General features: G+C 38.3%; 1 protein-coding gene across 10 annotated transcripts in view; it reads right to left on the reverse strand.

The window, feature by feature from the left end:
• Positions 1-18,200, reverse strand: part of kif21b (kinesin family member 21B) — a 106,504-nt gene that overhangs the window by 54,405 nt on the left and 33,899 nt on the right. For 8 of the 10 annotated variants that reach the window (XM_038298076.1, XM_038298077.1, XM_038298073.1 and 5 more), the window contains exons 2-11: positions 12,139-12,361; positions 10,084-10,266; positions 8,870-9,019; positions 4,168-4,302; positions 3,792-3,971; positions 3,552-3,667; positions 3,269-3,464; positions 901-1,090; positions 716-779; positions 365-595 (exon numbers count right to left, since the gene is read on the reverse strand). In XM_038298076.1, the coding sequence (XP_038154004.1) occupies positions 365-595; positions 716-779; positions 901-1,090; positions 3,269-3,464; positions 3,552-3,667; positions 3,792-3,971; positions 4,168-4,302; positions 8,870-9,019; positions 10,084-10,266; positions 12,139-12,361 (1,668 nt within the window). The remainder of the gene's footprint in view (positions 1-364; positions 596-715; positions 780-900; positions 1,091-3,268; positions 3,465-3,551; positions 3,668-3,791; positions 3,972-4,167; positions 4,303-8,869; positions 9,020-10,083; positions 10,267-12,138; positions 12,362-18,200) is intronic. The other 2 variants (XM_038298074.1, XM_038298070.1) reach the window with 1 other exon arrangement.

Genomic DNA, 18,200 nt, shown 5'->3' on the forward strand with positions numbered 1-18,200 from the left:
GACAGAGGTTTAAAAAAGGCTGAAAATTTAAAGTAGAATCTCCTCTAGAACCACAGGAGAGGATTTCATAAAGAAAAATGAAAAACAATATGAAAAATATCGAGGATCCTCTTCAGAAGACTGTTAAACACAAACAGCTGCAGTAAGAGGCTTATCCAGATCCGATACAAAAAACATTTATTTTACCTTTTCTATCAATAACTTATCTTTTAACTAAAATCATAATCAGTGCAGATCTTTTCATATATTGTCTAATTAAAGATGAAAATCTTTACGGACTGATGAATAATTTGATTGGTGAATGGATCTAAAAGGGAACAAAGACAATGGAATAAAGTGATATTCAAATTTTCCATTTCTTCACCTTAGTCTTCTCTGTCGTCTCTCCTTCTTCTTCAGTCTCTCGATGTCCATCTTGGCACGTCGCAGCACGTCCGTCATCTCGGCCTCCATGGACAAGGACACAGGGGAGGAGCCCTGGGGATGGCCGGGGGCGGGGCTTAGAGCAGAGGCTGGGAACGAGGAGCGAGAGGAGAGCCGGGCCACCTGCCGTCGCAGTGACTCATTCATGGCCTCGCTCTCGAGGAGTTTGGATCTGACCAGGCAGGAGGAGTTAAAAAGACAGAAATGAGGAAGATTTAAGATTCATTGATATTTGAGATCACAGATCCCCCGGAAGTCACAAGTCTTGGAAAGCTTATAATCAAGCCGTTACCTGAGTTCTTCAACTTCTCGGATATAGTTCTGTATGAGCGTTCCAATCTCCTCATTGCCTTCACCTGCAGGTCAAAAGAAAAGCTACTTTGTTAAACTGGTTTTGACCAACAGTAAAGGTATACATACAGCCTTATAAGCATAAGGAACAATGTTCAGGTGTGGAGCGTCTCTGTGTCCACGTACTTGACTTGGTGAGCAAAGTGCTGATCTCATTGGCCAGCATATGTGTGACCCGGGTGTTGAGGTGATCGATGGTCTCCTGCATGGCTTTTACCCTCAGTCTCAGAGAGTCATTCTCCCTCTGCAGCATGGTGTTCTCCTGGTATAGGTCACTATAGCCTTCTGAACCTTCCTCACCCGCCACACGCTTTCCCTGAGGGGAAATAAACAAAAAGAAAAAGTCAGGCCTAGAGAGAAAAACTGAACACGGCGCCATTGTTCAGACTGAGTGTATTTGTCTGTGGCTCCTCAGGCAGCCATTGTTGAGGTTTTTTAGGGGCAAACATTCTCCTGTTTATGCCCCAAACAGAGAGGCAGTATCTAATCTGGTCAATCGCACCTCAGTCCATTAGCAGACTACAGTCACATCCCATCGAGGTGAGCTGACAGCTCCTTAACACAGATGTTTTCCTCTCATAACCATAGTGATTTCAGGCTAAACAACAGCTTTTTTATTGTAGCCACAGGTCAAAGCTGACAAACTTAAGCTCCATGTTAATGCTCCAAATACATTTTCCATCCTACTTCATATACATGTTGCCTGAAATCAGACGGATTTCTACTGAATCCTTTCATATTTCATTTTGGAAGACCAGCTTCTTCATAATCAAGCTAATTTATACACAGTGCTTCAGCGATTTATTATTCACCCTTTAGTATTTTTTTTATTTTTTACCTAAAAGACCTGTTTTTTGATTAGTTTTTTTTTTATCTTTAATTGTCCATTCAACAGAAGTTCAATAGTATCAAATGGTTTTAGAATAAAGAACCAAAAGTTTGTTGTGTCCAGCTGAGTATAAATCCAGCTGTTCTGTCAAGATCTTAAAGGTTTCTTAAGAAATATATTATTTTTAAAAAAAATAAGGAATATGGAATTAATTTTATTCCTTTATTGCTACAAAAAATGCATTGTATATATATTAGAAAGACATTTTGATCAAATTAATTTATATATATATATATATATATATATATATATATATATATATATATATATATATATATATATATATATCTCTTACAACCTTCATGTTCAACTTCTTTCAAAATTTTTTTAAAGCTTTATATTTGATAATTTTTTCTTGCAAATTTCCATCTTAGATTGAGTTTTAAGACCTAAACCATTTTTAAATTGCATTCAACAGGTCACATTCTCTTCAATTCTGGGGGCGGGTGATATGATAAGAAAGTGATTCATAAACTTAATCTGAAAAACGGAAATAAAAAATTACATTTGAAAATATAAAATAGAAATAAAATTAAAAAATTGCTTAAAAGACATTTATTTGTAACGTTTTGGTACTCGACCTTCATCAGGGTAAACTATGATCCTTTTTTACCTTTGCATCTGACAGGTTTATATAGATGTGTGAAGAGCTCTATTGAAAAATATAAATAATACATTTGAAAAAAATAATATTAACCCGAAAAAACTGCTAATCTAAAAAGTTAATCTGAAACCTTTTAATTGATTTAAACCTTTCCAACATTTAATTTCTGAACTGCACTTTTTTTTATTCCCACATACAAAACATGTTCTTTACTTGCAACACTAATGGGACAAAATTCCCTCCATAAAGGAGCACAGAACAAGCAAAACATTATTTACAGAGAAAAATTAAATAATCAAAGGTAACGCCTTGAAACATGCTCGTAGCTTAGTGCTGTTAATGAGAAGATGGATGCAATACAGGGCAATACTTTAAGGAAAACCTTTAGAGGTTAGAACTTCAGACTGAGGTTCAAGGTTCAATTTTAAGCAGGAAAAAGCCATAAAAAATATAGCATGAGCTAGAATCGAATGGTTTAGATCAAATCATAATGGTAGAATTTAAAGTCCAGATTTAAATCAAACTGAATCCTTAGTAAATCGGTGGTAGACTGAGACAGACTCAGATAGACCCAAAAGGCCTGAAATTGTAATGAAACATGGTTTCTACTGACATAATTACAGATGTACACACATCACTTAAGATTCTGGTTAAAAAAACTGATAGTTATACATCCTTTGTTTCCCAATCCTAATTAAAATCCCCATAAAATCCATTAGTTTGTGGTCATAATGTGATAAACAGAAAAGTTCAGAGAGTGTTAATGTTATTTGCGAGACAGTAGGAAATGTGTAAAAGGTTAAGTTTAACCCAGTGACCTTCATTTCCTTCTGTTCAGTTACTTTCCTCCATTTCATTCATCTAATCACCTCTCTTGCTCCTTTTTTCATACAATGTGTTATCAGATCTTCAACCTGCCGCTTTCAATTTCTCCATCTTTCCCTCTTCTGTTTAATCCAGAATGGCTTATTTTAGTTTCACCCATCACCTCCGTCACTCACCGCCTTGTACTCCATCAGCTCCATCTGGAGCCGGGCTATCTCCGCCCGCAGAGCGTTGATCTGCTGGCTGGTCTTGTCTTGGTTCACCACCACCTTGTTCTTGATGTTTCGGGCACGGTTGGCATACTTCAGCGTGTTCAGCGTCTCCATGAAGTCACGGTCCGACGGGCTGATGCAGGCGATCATGACCGTGCGGCTAAAGAGAACAATCAGACGCTCAGGTCTTTTCAGTATCATCTTACTACCACATATCTATATACCTGTGAAAATACTGTTTGAGTACCTGTTGCCTCCTAGCGAATCCTGTAACAGTCGCGTAAGTTTGGAGTCTCTGTATGGGACGTGTCCTGCTTTCTTATTCTGATCACCTAAAGCGCTGATCACATTCCCAAGAGCAAGCTGAGAAACCGGGAGAAGCATCCAGACGGCATTTAGGAAGAGCGAATGAAAAATGAAGATGCAGCGAATGGAGTTTGAGTGCAGTAAAGCAATGAGGATACAATAATTTTTCTCTCTGACCCACCAGCCCACAGTTAATAGAGATTCCCTCTCTGGCCCGTTCTCCAGTGGCGCCTGTGCGTTTAAGCCGCTCAGAGCCCGCCAAGTCTACGAAGTGAAACTTGGCCATCAGTGTCTCGTACTCTGGCTGGGCAATGGGTGAAGAGTCTACACCGTTCACCTCCGTGTTCTCTCCTCCGTTCTGCTGAGAGTAAAGCATCCAACATCAGGCTGGCAAACATTAAAACACCTCACGTTCTGCTGAGATCAGCTTCAGTTAGTTCTAAATATACATCATCTCCCCTCAGTCATATTAACAGATTCAACAAACAATTCAATCCTTTTTAAAATCCTTTTACATCTTTAAGGCTCTCCGTTTTCCTGCAAACTTCTGGACTTACCATCTCCTGCTGTTGAAACACCCTCATCTGACAGACATGGATGGTGAAGATGGCGTGCGAGCGGGAGCTTTGTGCGTTCATCTGTGTGCTGGCTGTGGTACGGGACAGAGCCCCGAGCTTCAGGCACTGCAGCAGCTGCAGAACACAAAGTAGGACAGTTACAGACTTTTCATCTGAAATTAGACAAATTTAAAAAAAACAATTATTAGCATAGACTAATTGTAAGAAGGAACATTTAAATTTGTTCTCATGCTTATCATCATTGCCAGGAGGAATCCATAAGCTTCCAAATACGTTTGATGATTTAGAAACAACTCCCAACTCTGCTCATTTAAAGCTCTATCAACTATTTTTTTCTTATTTCTTAGTGATCCTGCCTTCACCTTTCTTTCTCCTTAATTACTGCCTCCTTACTCCCAATTTGTTTTGTTCTTTAAAGTCGAAAGGAGTCTTCCAATGGGTCATAATTCAGCAAATGAAAGCAAACATGAGCTAACAAAAATAAAGACATCATTTCTTAACTCTGCCACTGCATAATTATTGAAGTGTTGTTGGAGCCAATCAGTTACTGTGAAACGTTTCCACCTGCGTCCTCTGCTATGGTGCGAGATAAAAAAAAATGCGTAGGTATTTAAATTTGTAAATTTAAGTCAATAAACAGGAATAAATTTAAAATCTGTATTTATTCTTTGTTGACAATTCATACATCAGTGAAAATCTATGTTTAAAAGTTACTAATAAGTGAAAACTTTGCAGAACTACAGGTACAAATCCTACACTTTATAGGTTGAAATCTACAGTACCAACCAGATAAATCTGTCACTATTCACCAGCTAGTGGTGGTGATGCACCTAAAAGTTGCTTGCATAACACCTTTACACCCAAAGAAGAAGAAGCTAAAAAATTCCACTGAATATGAGGCACAGGCATTGAAAAAAAATTAATAAAACATATAAACTTGTTGATTCACACTCATAAATGTATCACTTGTTCTTGTAGATTTACAAATTCATAGATGTTTACCTTGCATTCATAACATCTAAACTTTTATCATCTCAGATGAAAATCTAATGTCATGCATCTATGAGTTAACAAACAGCAACAAAAATAAAAAATCTTAAATATATGCAGTTTATTGACTGATATTTACAAATACAAACATCTAGGTTAATGTTTTTATTGACAGTTATCTTACTTTGTTGTCGTGTTTAACAAATATTCCTTTGGGGAAAAAAATCTGAAGTATTTTCCCACATCAGTCATTGATCGCTTAACTGGAACTTTTAATTTATTGTACTGTTTGTTTCACTTTGATTTTCAATTTAACTATGAAGTCATATTATGCTTTCTTCTCAGGTACTTCTTTTATAGCAGGGGTGTCAAACTGGTTCCAGAAAGGGCCATTTGGCTGCAGGTTCTCTTTCCAACCAAGCAATAGCATAAGACTCCAGTCATCTCATCAAGTGAGTCCAATCTGAACATGATGACTTGATGAGATGACTGGAGTCTGGTGTGCTACTGCTTGGTTGCAAAGAAAACCTGCAGCCACATGGCCCTTTCTGGAACCTGTTTGACACCTGTGTTTTATAGTTTCCAAAAATATATGCGAAATACATTTTCAGTTGTAAGTTATTTGAAGTTGCCGTTTGTGCAACAGCTACAGAAGCAAACCAAAAAAATGTGTCGCACAATACATGGGATTTTATTAAATATCGCAATACATCAAAAAAGGCGATATATTGTGATTTTTATAATCACATATCTCTGGAAAACCTCAGGAGATCTGCTGTAGCTGCTAGAGAGCAGATGATTAATAGGATCTTCGGCTGGGCGGCACCACCTAAGTGGTTGGAGGTTTCAGAGTAAGACAAGGAATTTAGTGTTTGCCTATATATATTTTTCTTTAAATTTTAGATCTACTACTTTAAATACTAATATCATCTAATGAGATATCTCTATACTTGACTGAATTGTCCTCTAACTGGAACTGGGGGACTTTTTGTTGAATGGCCCCAACAGTATCAGAAACTGAAAAACTGTTTATATGTTCCCAATCAGTGAACAAAACATACTTGGTTCTCCAAAGTAGTGCTGATGATACTTTAATAAGATGTAGAACAGGGGTCACCTATTAAAAATCAGCGGGGTCCAAATAAAGAAAATCAACCAGTAAAGGTCTGGAGATTTTTTATTATAAACATTGAATAAAAAAAAAAAACATAAAAAAAGAAAATGTTTCCATTTTAAAATCTAAAGTGTTTTTTGAAGTAGAGAACAACAATCGTTCAGTTTGGTTTTTAGACAATTTCCTGATTAACATATTTTATAAAACACCTAAATTTACTTTTTTTTTTTTTTTTTTTTTTTTTAAATGGCTTAATGAGAGCAGTGGGCTTTAGCTGCTCTGCAAAGGTCAGGGTTTGAATGACGACAAAGCCATTCTTAAGCCATTCCAGGCTCATGCGTGAGATTATATATTCCCAAAAACTAAGACTGTTTAATTAAATGATTGGATGCAAACTATTGCTACTTGAACAGACCAGGAAGCAGATTGCTCATCTCGAAAATATTTATTTTATACTAAGATGCTTAAAAGTTAAATCAAATCCAGTCAAAATGCCCCAGAGCGCCTCTCACAACTTCAAAAGAAACTTCTCATCTCTTCTGGATGAAGAGATGCTGAGTTTGGAAGCAGAGAACAAACATAGTTCATACAAACAATGTAGGAACCTAGTTATGGATGGATGGATGGATGGATGGATGGATGGATGGATGGATGGATGGATGGATGGATGGATGGATGGATGGATGGATGGATGGATGGATGGATGGATGGATGGATGGATGGATGGATGGATGGATGGATGCATGGATGGATGGATGGATGGAGTTATCAGACTTTTGGAAATGGAAAAACTAGCTTTGCTAACAGACTAGTTAAGCTAACCATGATATTTATTATTATAAGCTACAACAGACCATTTAAAAGTCCAAATCTTATTTCTAATTTTTTTTTTTTTTTAAATACTATCCTATATTACAGTCACCTACAAAAAAGTTACCTCAGAAATTAACAATGTTTAGATTAGAATCTAAAGTTTTGTTAGAGAATCAGGTGGGTTTTTAGGGAATACAGTCTGGAAAACACAAATTTCACAGTAAAATTATATACTGTACATGAAGTTTCCGACAAGCTGCTTAACATCAAAATAATTTAAGAGAAAAAAATGATCATGCACTGAAAAAGAATCTAATTTGTTATTATAAACACAAGTAAAGAAGGAAAGAAAGAGGAAAGATTTTAATGAAAGCAAACGGCTGGTTATACTACCGCAGTGGTGTGTCGCAGTTAGCTTGTTGCAGGACTGACGCAGATATTTTTGATTCATGCCCAATTTTGAAGCGTGGTCTGTGCTATGTTATTCCACGCCATAAGGCAAGAGGGACAATCACGAACTAGCTAGAATTGTGGGTGTCCGTGTGTCGGCTTGACGACGTCTACAACCCCACATTCAACGCCGGATGACACACAGTTCACCAGAGAGTCTTCCCGAAAGACTGGCCGTGGCGCTGTTTGTTTTGGCTTTGTGTGCAAACCAACAGACCGTTGCACAGAGCTACAAACCAGCGTCCTGCACGGTGTCTGGGATAGTGTTCAAGGTGTGACAGGCGTTTTGGACGGCTTTACAGCAAGAGTTTCTGCCATCTGCATTAAATGCGACACACACAGATGAGCTGGTTGTCATTACCCGATCCGTACCGGAAGCACGATCCGTACCATCAGCTCATTAGCGCGTGCGCAAACAGAATAACTTCCAGTGGCAATATTTCCTTTTTCTTACTTTTTTATTCTTTTGTATTTTTTAGAGGCATGGGTTTCTTTTTGTATATCTTTGTATTTTCGTCAATATTGCATTTTCTAAAAATAAAAAAACAGAAATACATAAAAAGTTCAATCGCCTTGTGATAGTTACTTTGACTGCTCTGAGCATGCGCAAATATACGTCACACAGCATATATATTTAAATTTGTTTAAATCTTTGATTTACTCTGTACTTAACTATGCACTCCAGCAGTACTGATCCCACAATGAATTCATTTGCTACCTTTCGTGACCTGCAGTTTTTCATTGATAAGGGAACATTTCCCGAAAATTTGGATTTTTATTCCAGAAAAAAAATAAAAAGGATGTCTCCACATTTTCAAGTTAAAGGTAAGAAAATTAGGGCGTGCTCGTGTTGTAGCGGGTAGCGTGACTCATTTTTGGAGTATTCTTTAATTATTTAAGGATATAAATAAAGTTTTTTCAGTACCGTAATTACATTATTTTTTGGCGACCCGGAAGTTATTCTGTTCGCGCAGGCGCAAATGAGCTGATGGTACGGATCGTGCTACCGGTACGGATCGGGTAGCGACACTGGTTTCTCTTCTATATGTTTCCCAGCAGTCTTTGCTTCTAGATTAGTATTAATGAATTAATTGATTTGAATTCATCCTGGAGAAAGGCCACAAAGTGTATAACATTTATATAAAAAAGGGATGGTTTCTTACGCAGCCACACAGAGTACAACATCAAAAGGTAGAAGTTAATAACTTTAATTGAGTCTTTTTTTAATGAAAATTAAAAATATCTTCAAAACTAGGGGAAAACTGTTGATTATAAAAGGACCACCCACACACTCACACATAAACCAGGACCCACCTCCTCCTCTGACTGCACCAGTCTGGAAGTGACCCCTGTGGTGTAAATGCTGCCGTTGGCGTCTTCATGGATTCTAATGTTGGACTTCCTGCTGCGACTCTCGGGATCTCTGGTGCCATCAAACAAGTCCAGGATCTCCTCATTGTACAACTACAGCAAAGTCATAAATCCACACTCGTTATGTGAGCTTTGGTCAAAGAGCAAATACTTTCTTTTAATAATGTTTGGCCTTTGAGTTTCTAATAAATATTTTGTTAATCCACAAATGTCCATGTTATATATATATATATATATATATATATATATATATATATATATATATATATATATATATATATATATATATATATATATATATATATATATAGACACATTCTTCTATAGTTATTCATCTCTGGACTAAACCTGAATCTGACTAATTCAAAATAATAAAAAGAAAACTGCACTTTTCTGGACAACATAGAAAAAAGTAAATCGGATGTTTCTAGTGAAAGAAACGGATCAGCTGGGTCAATGTGCAAAATAATGACCTCTGTAAAACTAGTCAAGCTAAAGGTCACAGAGGTCACCTGAAAGCTCAGCTGGTCCCACCTAATGTCAAACACACATACACCAACCATCTGTTTATCATCAACACAGATAACCTTTTGACCCCAAAAGCTAAAGACAACAAAAAACACCCAGAAACAGGATGGTCTAAAGAAAGAAAATACAGAAGCCTAAACAGGAGGGGTGTTTTCCTGATTAATTAGAATTTATATTAAAACCTGATTGTTAAAGGAAACCAGATCACACAGGCGCCTAAACGTACAGCAGAGGCCCCCTTAATAGGCCCTGAACATTTCCCATCCAGAAATCCCCCTGAGGAAATGATTAGTAGCCATATATCTAATTTCTCCTACACAAGCATCCCACCCTCCCTCCGATTTCTCGCTCTTATCCATCTTCTGCTCCTCAGTGATGAGGAATAATGTCAGAAGTAATGGCAAACATTAATCAGGTCCCACAAAGCACACGCAGACATTTCAGCCCATCTGTCTTCAAACTGTCACTTCCTGTTTGTGAAAGACGAGTGGGGGGTGTGTCCTGTTGCCTCCTTTATGTTGTCCCATCTGGTTAGCGTTAATATTGACCAACATTCAGCACACATGCTAACAAATGCATTGATGCAGAACATGTTAATATGTCCGATTGGGTCTTTTCACGTGTCCTACCTCCAAAAACTGGGCGCTGACTTTAAAATCGGGCGGCTGGATGCCCGTCTCCTTGGCGCGCTGCCTCCTGCTCTGGATGCCCTCAAACAGCTGGTGAACAGCCCGTGGGATGATGCCCTGCTCCTGCTGGCTCAGGCTCACATCGAAACCCGTTCCCATGGTGTAGGTCTTCCCTGAGCCTGTCTGGAAGACATTTTTGTTGACAAAAAAATGAGAACACCCTTACAATTAAGAAACGTAAATCAGTTTTTATATCTATGTATGAACAGGCAATGTCTCCTTATTAAATTGCCATTAATTCAATTATATCTACTGAAGCTCTAAGACCATAGCAGGCTATTTTATGAAGTCAAAGGTCGGCTATAAAAAAAGTGGAATTAATCGTGATAGGAGCAGTTTTATTTAAAACACATTCACATTTGCTACTTCCGTCGCACATTTTGAATGCTCTATGCATGCAAATTCAACACCACGAGGACCACAATATATCACAAGCATGGGCTCATGCTCCTTCACTCTTTATAATCGCCTGTAGATGCACTCCTATTCCGATGTCACCTTTGTCACTTTGAGGGTGGAACCAAGCTGAGGAAGTGAACTTTCTATGATTGGCTACTTTTCAGGAAATCCCACCTCTTGAAACAGTACCTGCTTTCCTCCTGGTTGTGACTTTAGCAAAGCATCTTCAGGCTAATAGCTGTTCTATAGACTTGCTTTTTTAAAGGTTTGGTGGAGGATGTTCTTTTTTCCGGGTGGATCATCAAAATAAGTGGTCCTCCTAATTGTCAATCATTCTGGTAATATGTTTACGTAAGGCCGTCCTACATGCTCGTCCCAATAGACCTTTTTCACACTTCCGGGTTTTAAAGCGGATGTGGGGTTTGACAACTTCAGGTGGCTATAGCGTTAGCATAAAAGTCTAAGAAAATGGCTCAGTCTCGGCGCAGTTGTTTTTGTTCTGTACCTGGTTGTTCATGTGGGGCAAGAAAACAGCCATATCTGTCCTATCATGCATTCCCACAGATTATGTTGCAACCGCAACAGAAACATAAAACAAATAGTAACAACTGAACAGGAAAATGTTAGAATAAGCTCTAAGTAGTCCAGAAGTCGTACGTGAAAGTTCTTCAGCCGTCAAACATGAACAGGAACTCGAACCAACGAACAAGAGCCAACCGGCTTTCTGACTGTTTCAAACCTGCAGCTTGTGCGGTTCCTCATTTTTCTTCATGGATCTGAAGCATCTAGCTCTGACAACTACCTGTCCCTCGACAATATTTGACACTACAGGCATGCAGAAGTAAAGCATAGTTTCAACATCAAGCATCATCTAGAATCTCAGAACTAACATAACATTCTAGCATGCTGTTTTTCACAAACTGTAGAGGCAAACACTATTTCAGAATGTCAAAATATAACTGAAAAGTTTAAACTATGTCCGTCTCCAATATTCCACATAATTTAGATACTAAGTTAGGCTTCATTACGATGTTTGTGTAGCTCATATCTTGCAGCTAGCGGTTAGCTCGCTAAGCTACGTCTTTTCTTACCTTGATAGCTGTGGATATATTCTTCGTGGAAGAACTTGTATCCTTTCACAGATTTGTTGGTGGGGGAATTCGCCGCAGCGATTTCCTCCGCATCCGCGAAAGAAAGTGTTGGCAAACTAAGTAAGGATGACGAAAAGCACCGGAGGAGAGACATTTTTCAGAGTAAAACAGGAAGTGCTCCAGCCCTTTCAGACGCAGCTTCCGGTTGTCGTGAAAAAGGTCTATTTTCACTTACCGGTGGTGAGTCTGACATGGTGGAAAAATTGCAAATCTTTTGGAAAGTAAGCTTGAATGACCGATGCAAACAGCAACTTTTAAACAGAGCGTGCATGGGGAGAAATGGGCTTGTGCACGCTCACGCACGCCTTTAACAGGCATTTCCTCTCGTGACCGGGTACAGGGTTGTGCATGTTCTTTTTCTTTTTTTTCAAGTGAAGAGGGCAGGCACATCCTGCACTATACGACGTATAACTTAGCCTAAATCTACAAAGCCTCGTGGTGGTACCTGTCCGTAAGCAAACACGGTTGCGTTGTAGCCCTCCAAGCAGCCCTCGATGAGCTTGTACACACAGGCCTGGTAGATGTGCTGCTGCTCTGAGTCGATATCAAACACGAAGTCGTACGTAAAGGCCTTGTCTTTTCCCAGGAGGACCTGCGGTTCTCCGGGTGTGACCAGCGTGCAGACGTGGCAGCCCTCGATCTTCTCCTTCGCCATCTGAGGACGAATCCTAAAAGATTGGGAGAAGAAAACAACTTAGGTCAGAACAAAGAATGTGGAAACTGTAAAGTGGAAATCTGAAACCTCGATGGGAATGGAGTCCTAAGCATTTTAATACATTTAACAGGTAAACTTAATGATTTAAAGCAGAAGACGTGTATGGTATGGTACTGTGAAAAAAGTTGGGTTTTTTGTTGTTTTTATGTCAATACTAGCTCGTAGAGGGATATTGTTGAGGGGGAGAGACATGCGGCAAAGGAGCACACGACAAATTCAACCCTAGGTGGGCCATGTTGAGGATTAAGGCCTCCGTACATGGGTTGTGCGTCACCGAAGCATGTCGAAAAAGGGTTATTTCAAAATCAAGGTATTTACTAAAAGAAAATAATATTTTCAAAATTTCTATGCGATAGAAATTTACACCAAAAGCGCACAAAAATGACTAAACTCGTCTGCACCAGCTGGCATGAGTGGAATATGCAAATATCTGATGTATTTTTCCAGACAACGTAAGGACAAAAGTAAGCAGTAAATCTTCCAAAGCTTTTTCTGCAGAATGGGGGGGGAGATTTGCTGACTTATATGAACCTTTTCATCCATTCATACATCTAATTATACGTGGAGGTAACATCAACAATAAAACCTGTACCCCCAACAGCACCTCTTCTTTCATTCCTGACCTGCAATGTTGCATTATTCTCCAAATGGGATCATTATATAACCAAAAAAAAGAGCTGCTTCCAAGTACCCTGTCCTTCGTAGTCATGCTGCGAGAATGCATCCAAAGTTTAAAAAAAAATAAAAAAATCCCCCACTGTGAAATATATGTGTGAACAGCAGCTGTGGAGAAAGTCTGGACCGAACTCTCTGCAGTTTTCTCCTACAAAAAAAAAAAAAAAAAAAAAAAAAAAAAAATGCCTCTGGGTTGGTGTGGGAAAATAGCTCGAAGTGGTTCAGCAAAGATTAGATACTGCTTAAAATCACCACAAAAACAAACTGCCTACTGTTAATGGTGGATTTAAATAAATAAAAGAGAGCTTAAAAGGTCTGGGATGTTTTATTGACATCCTCTAAATTCTCCTATGTTAGAAACATAGTAAAATTAGTTTAATTTCTATCAATGGTGCAAACCGTGACAGTTCATCATTCCAGGAATACATTTTGTTTGCAGATGCAATAAATTGCTGCTAAACAATCAAACATTGCTGAGAAGGTTTGGTTAAATTTAGTACAAAGCCTTCTCCAGCCTCTGGATAATGATAGACATTCATCTTTTGTTTTAGGTTGAAGCTAAATGCTATACAGTCTTTCAATGCTAGGCAGTATTTTCACATTTGGTCAAAATCCACTCCTAGAAATTTGCCACACCTGGTTCACAACCCTGGTAGTTAGAAAACCGGTGGGATTTGCTCATACAGTGGAATTAATATCATCTATTAACAACACATGCTGGTAGTAAGATATATAAAGGAACACGCTAACAAACATGTACAGAACTATGTGAACTGCTGGTTTAATTTAATTCAAACCACAACATAACAGAATACGACTTGTGCAACTTTAACTCTGATAATATCTTATGTTTTTTAACCATATTTGATATGAACTAATTGTAAAAAGACTTTAAAAACCTTACTTGGGTGTAACTTAAAACATAACTTAGTCCAATCCTTCCTAAATTGGAAGCAGAGGACGATCTTTTATTTCCGGCTGGATCATCTAAATGAGTGGTCCTCCTAACTGCCAATCATTCTGGTGATGTGTTTACGTAAGGCCGTCCTACGTGCTCGTCTCGTTAGTTTTCTTTTTCTGCCCATTCGCACTTTCAGGCGTACATCTGTGGTGAGCTACGGTTTAAGACAGTCATTGAAGCTCACCTTTCTCACCGCGGTTCTTTGAAAATGGCCGAGGGTCGCAAGAGAAAAAGTGTCTAAAAAGTGTATGAGAAAAAAAGAAAGGCCTCAGAAGAGGCAGATATATCCCAGAATGCTTTTCATGGAGATCTCTCCTCACAAAGTATTTTGAGATTTGCAGTCACAGCGGCCCGCTGTCCCCATCTGACAGAGGCGACTATTAACAAAGATGGCGCAGGCACTGTGCAATGGGGAATGATTACGTGTCCGAACGGTAAGTTGACTGAGTTCCCTGTAAAGTCCACGATCTATATAGAGATTGAGGGATTTAGAGGTTACGGCGGACATTCGAACACACACAAAAAATCAACAAAATCCTCCAAACTACCCATAATGCATCCATCCATTTTAACTTCAACATATGACAGTTCTTCCTATAGAAAACACAGTAGCAGAAAAACCTCAAGTTGCGCAATCTTTTATTATTTTTTCTGCATTTCGGGCATTTTTGAATTGATATATTTCTTTATTATCACAGAGTCGGGGACACACTCTTAACCATTTGTTTGGAAAACTAACATCTTATAGATTTTTAAGTTGAACGTTACCCATGACAGGAAGCCTCCCTAATAGATGCCGTCTATCAGTGATTTAATGAAGCCCTCACATGTTCTGCAGATTACAGTAAAAGCAAGCTTGCTAGAGAAGACAAATATTACAATGTCCAGGCTGTATTTTTTTTAGTAAATGCAATATATCATCTGTTTTTTTTAAATAAATATAAAAGAAATTTAAAAAACAAATGTTTAGACTAATATAATGCTAATTCTTTAAAAAAAAATCTATATAATTTCCTTTTTTCCTCCCTTATTTTGTCTCTTATAGTTAAGGTTTACCTATAATAAAAATAAGAAACCTCTCATGTTTCCTAGGAAGAAACTTGCACAATCAGTGGCTGATTACCACTTATCGGTTAATATATCATAATATTACACTTGTTTAATCGCTCCAATGGATAATAACACGTCTAATCCACTTTTTCTTTTTTGGAAACTTTAAAGCTCAAAATCTGTTCACTGCAAAGTCTGAAGGCAAAGAGTTAAAAGAATCCTTGCTGTGATTTATTCCATGTTTTGGAGTCAGATTATCAAACCCAAATAAAACAAACACTTTAACTTATTTTGGGATGATAAAACTGAGCAGAAATCTGAAATAAATCAAAAAGATTAAAGGTACTGTCTGCTTAATCTGAGACAAAGTGGAAACTTGGGAGTAGAACCTCTCTGTCTATGAAGAAAGACTGATAAGTCATTAGCAGAGCTGTTGCGAGCTCCTCTCATCAGGACTTTGCGTTCTGTCGGGTTTCCATCCTGACAGGTAGTTCACTGAAGTTAATTACTTTCACCTGACATCCCAGCTGTAAAATAATCCCCGATAAGATGAGGGTGAAGAAAAGCGATCCTTGCCAAGGAACAGCTTTGAACTCACTGACAAATGACGTCTGAGTACTTGAGTTTACAGGAGGATTTTGATTTGCTTGACAAAACAACTGAAGGCTTGGAGGCAAGAGAAAAAGATTTACTGAAGTTAAGGGGGAAAAAACCCCACCCCTTAATAACATGCTTCTGCATCAGTGGTGATTAACTGAAGGAAAATATATCGGGAAAGTTTTACTCTTCCTTCAATGAACTTACTTTGAAGTGAGGGTCAGCTGCATCTGTAGCTTTAGGAGATACAGAAGATAATGAGATAATGAAGCGTCGCATTTTAAGGCCTCTAGTGGATGCAAATAAACCATTCTTAAAAAAAAAAAACACACTAAATAATAACACTCAAGCAAACAGATGCATAGAGCCAGAGGGAGCTGGAGAAATCCACAACAGCTGTCGAAGGATGAGACTAAGCCACGAAAACATCCACATAGGAACTTCTGTAAATTCTGTAAATATTCAGTAAAAAAAAAAAAATTCAACAGTGCTATCTTCAGTTCACACATGGCTCCTCTAAAGCATGCATGAAGAACCACACCCACCACTGACACACACGTTTAATCCCTTCACCACAAGTTTTTCTGGTGCTGCAGAAACACACACACACACACACACACACACGCCAAGGGCACTTCTCTGGCCCTCCTTCTGGCACAGAGGCAGGAGATACTTCCAGCAGGGGATTAAATACATTTGAATAGAGCGATTCAGCAGCCGTACGCCGACCCGGGCCAACCTTATTAAAAAGAGACGGACTCTGAAAGCAGCTAGCAGACAGATGAGTTAAGTTTACTCCTGGATGTGACCTTGACACAGAGGTTAATGGATCCAAAAGCGCTGTTTAAGCCAATTATAAACATAAAGTGGATATGGAGAAAGAGCTGCACTCTGGTTTTATACAAAAGACCTGACTGCAGCAGGATTCACTGGGTCTGAGTGGTGACAAACTGAATATAAAGGGTTTAAATACTACTATGTGGAAAATCATGAAACCTTCTTTAGTTTTTTTTTCACATTTCAACCACAAACCTCAATATCTGTGATTTATATTTTGTTCAATAAACCAGCAGAAACTAGCACACACACATACAAAAGGAAAACAAGTATACATGGCTAAAATTTCTCTTTGAAGGTCATACCTATAACTTATTAATCACAGCAAACTTTGTTTGGGAATAATACCTCCACAGAACATCTAGTGTGAATAAAAAGCATCATTTAAAAAAAATATATGTATCATATAAATATTTGCTTCGCAAGTTTTGACGCATCCAAAGTAGAGGGTCGACTTGGGAGGATTCTGCACCGACAGTAGCTGGTAGAGCCGACGAATGGCTTCTTTTCTGTGTTCTCTCTGATTAAAGCCCAAAAAAAAAAACTAAGCAAAACGAGGGTAAACATCTGTCAAGCTTTAGAGCATAAGAGCCGACTTAAGGAAGCACAGTAGCTCAGAAGCCACACGCAGGTTTGAACTGGTAAGTTAAATGTCTGGTTAGCATTAACACTCTGCCAAAAAACAGACAATAAGTCCTGCCAAGTGCCAGTTTGCCTTTAAATATGATGACAGAAAATACTTCCTGTAGCTATGAACTCCTACTAGGGTTAATACTTGTAGACAACGTATTCGTTGCAGTCATAATTCCACCTCTCTTTGTCAGGGTTTTAAGTTTATTTGCAGTTTCTTTTTCTATCTCTATTCTTTGTATTTGTAGTTGTTTTCTGTCAGTGTTTAGTTCTTGAGTTACTCTCCGTTTCCCCCTTGTGCCAGTTTCCTTTCCCCTCGGCTTCCTTCTAGTTAATTCTATTCACACCTGCTCCATATTCAGCTCATTAGCCCATCCTTTGTTCTGTCCCCCATATATACACCACCTCTGCAGTCACTCAGTGCTGGTCTGTTATTTATTTGCATCCTCATCTCTGGCTCCCCATGTGAGTTCTCCCCTGACGCTTTCTGATTTTTCGTTCTTTGTATTTTTGGATGTTTGCCTCAGTTTACTCATTAAATCTACAAGACTGGATGATTTGGGTCCTGAAAAACCTCCACTCAACCGTAACACTCTTGGGATATCTTTCCACCCAATTTAGACCAAAACTTGTCATCTAAATATCAACTTTTGAACCTTTTGAATATCAAATTTTTTGAACTTTTGTCATAGGTTTTCAATAGGGATCATGCTCTGACTTTTATTAGGCGAGTCAAACTAATTATTATGCTTTGATTCAAACCCATTGCTGCTGTTGCTGAATGTTTTCAGGTATTTGTCAGAAAAGTATAATAGTGATGATGCCATCAACAAAATTTGCTTTACAGTGAATAACGCTGCATATTGAAGATGAGTAGTGGTGGCTTTTTGCCACACTTTGCATTTTGTGGGTCAAAAAGTTTAATGTAGATTCATCCAATCAGAGTATCTTTGACATTTTTGTTGTGTTTTGTACATGGATTATCAAAAACTCTAAGTTTCCAAATGGTTTCTTCCTGCATATCTCCAGTCTAGTATTCAAG

This window comes from Cyprinodon tularosa, unplaced genomic scaffold (genome assembly GCF_016077235.1).
Source record: "Cyprinodon tularosa strain WSP-4 unplaced genomic scaffold, ASM1607723v1 ctg40, whole genome shotgun sequence".
In the NCBI taxonomy this organism is placed as follows: domain Eukaryota; kingdom Metazoa; phylum Chordata; class Actinopteri; order Cyprinodontiformes; family Cyprinodontidae; genus Cyprinodon; species Cyprinodon tularosa.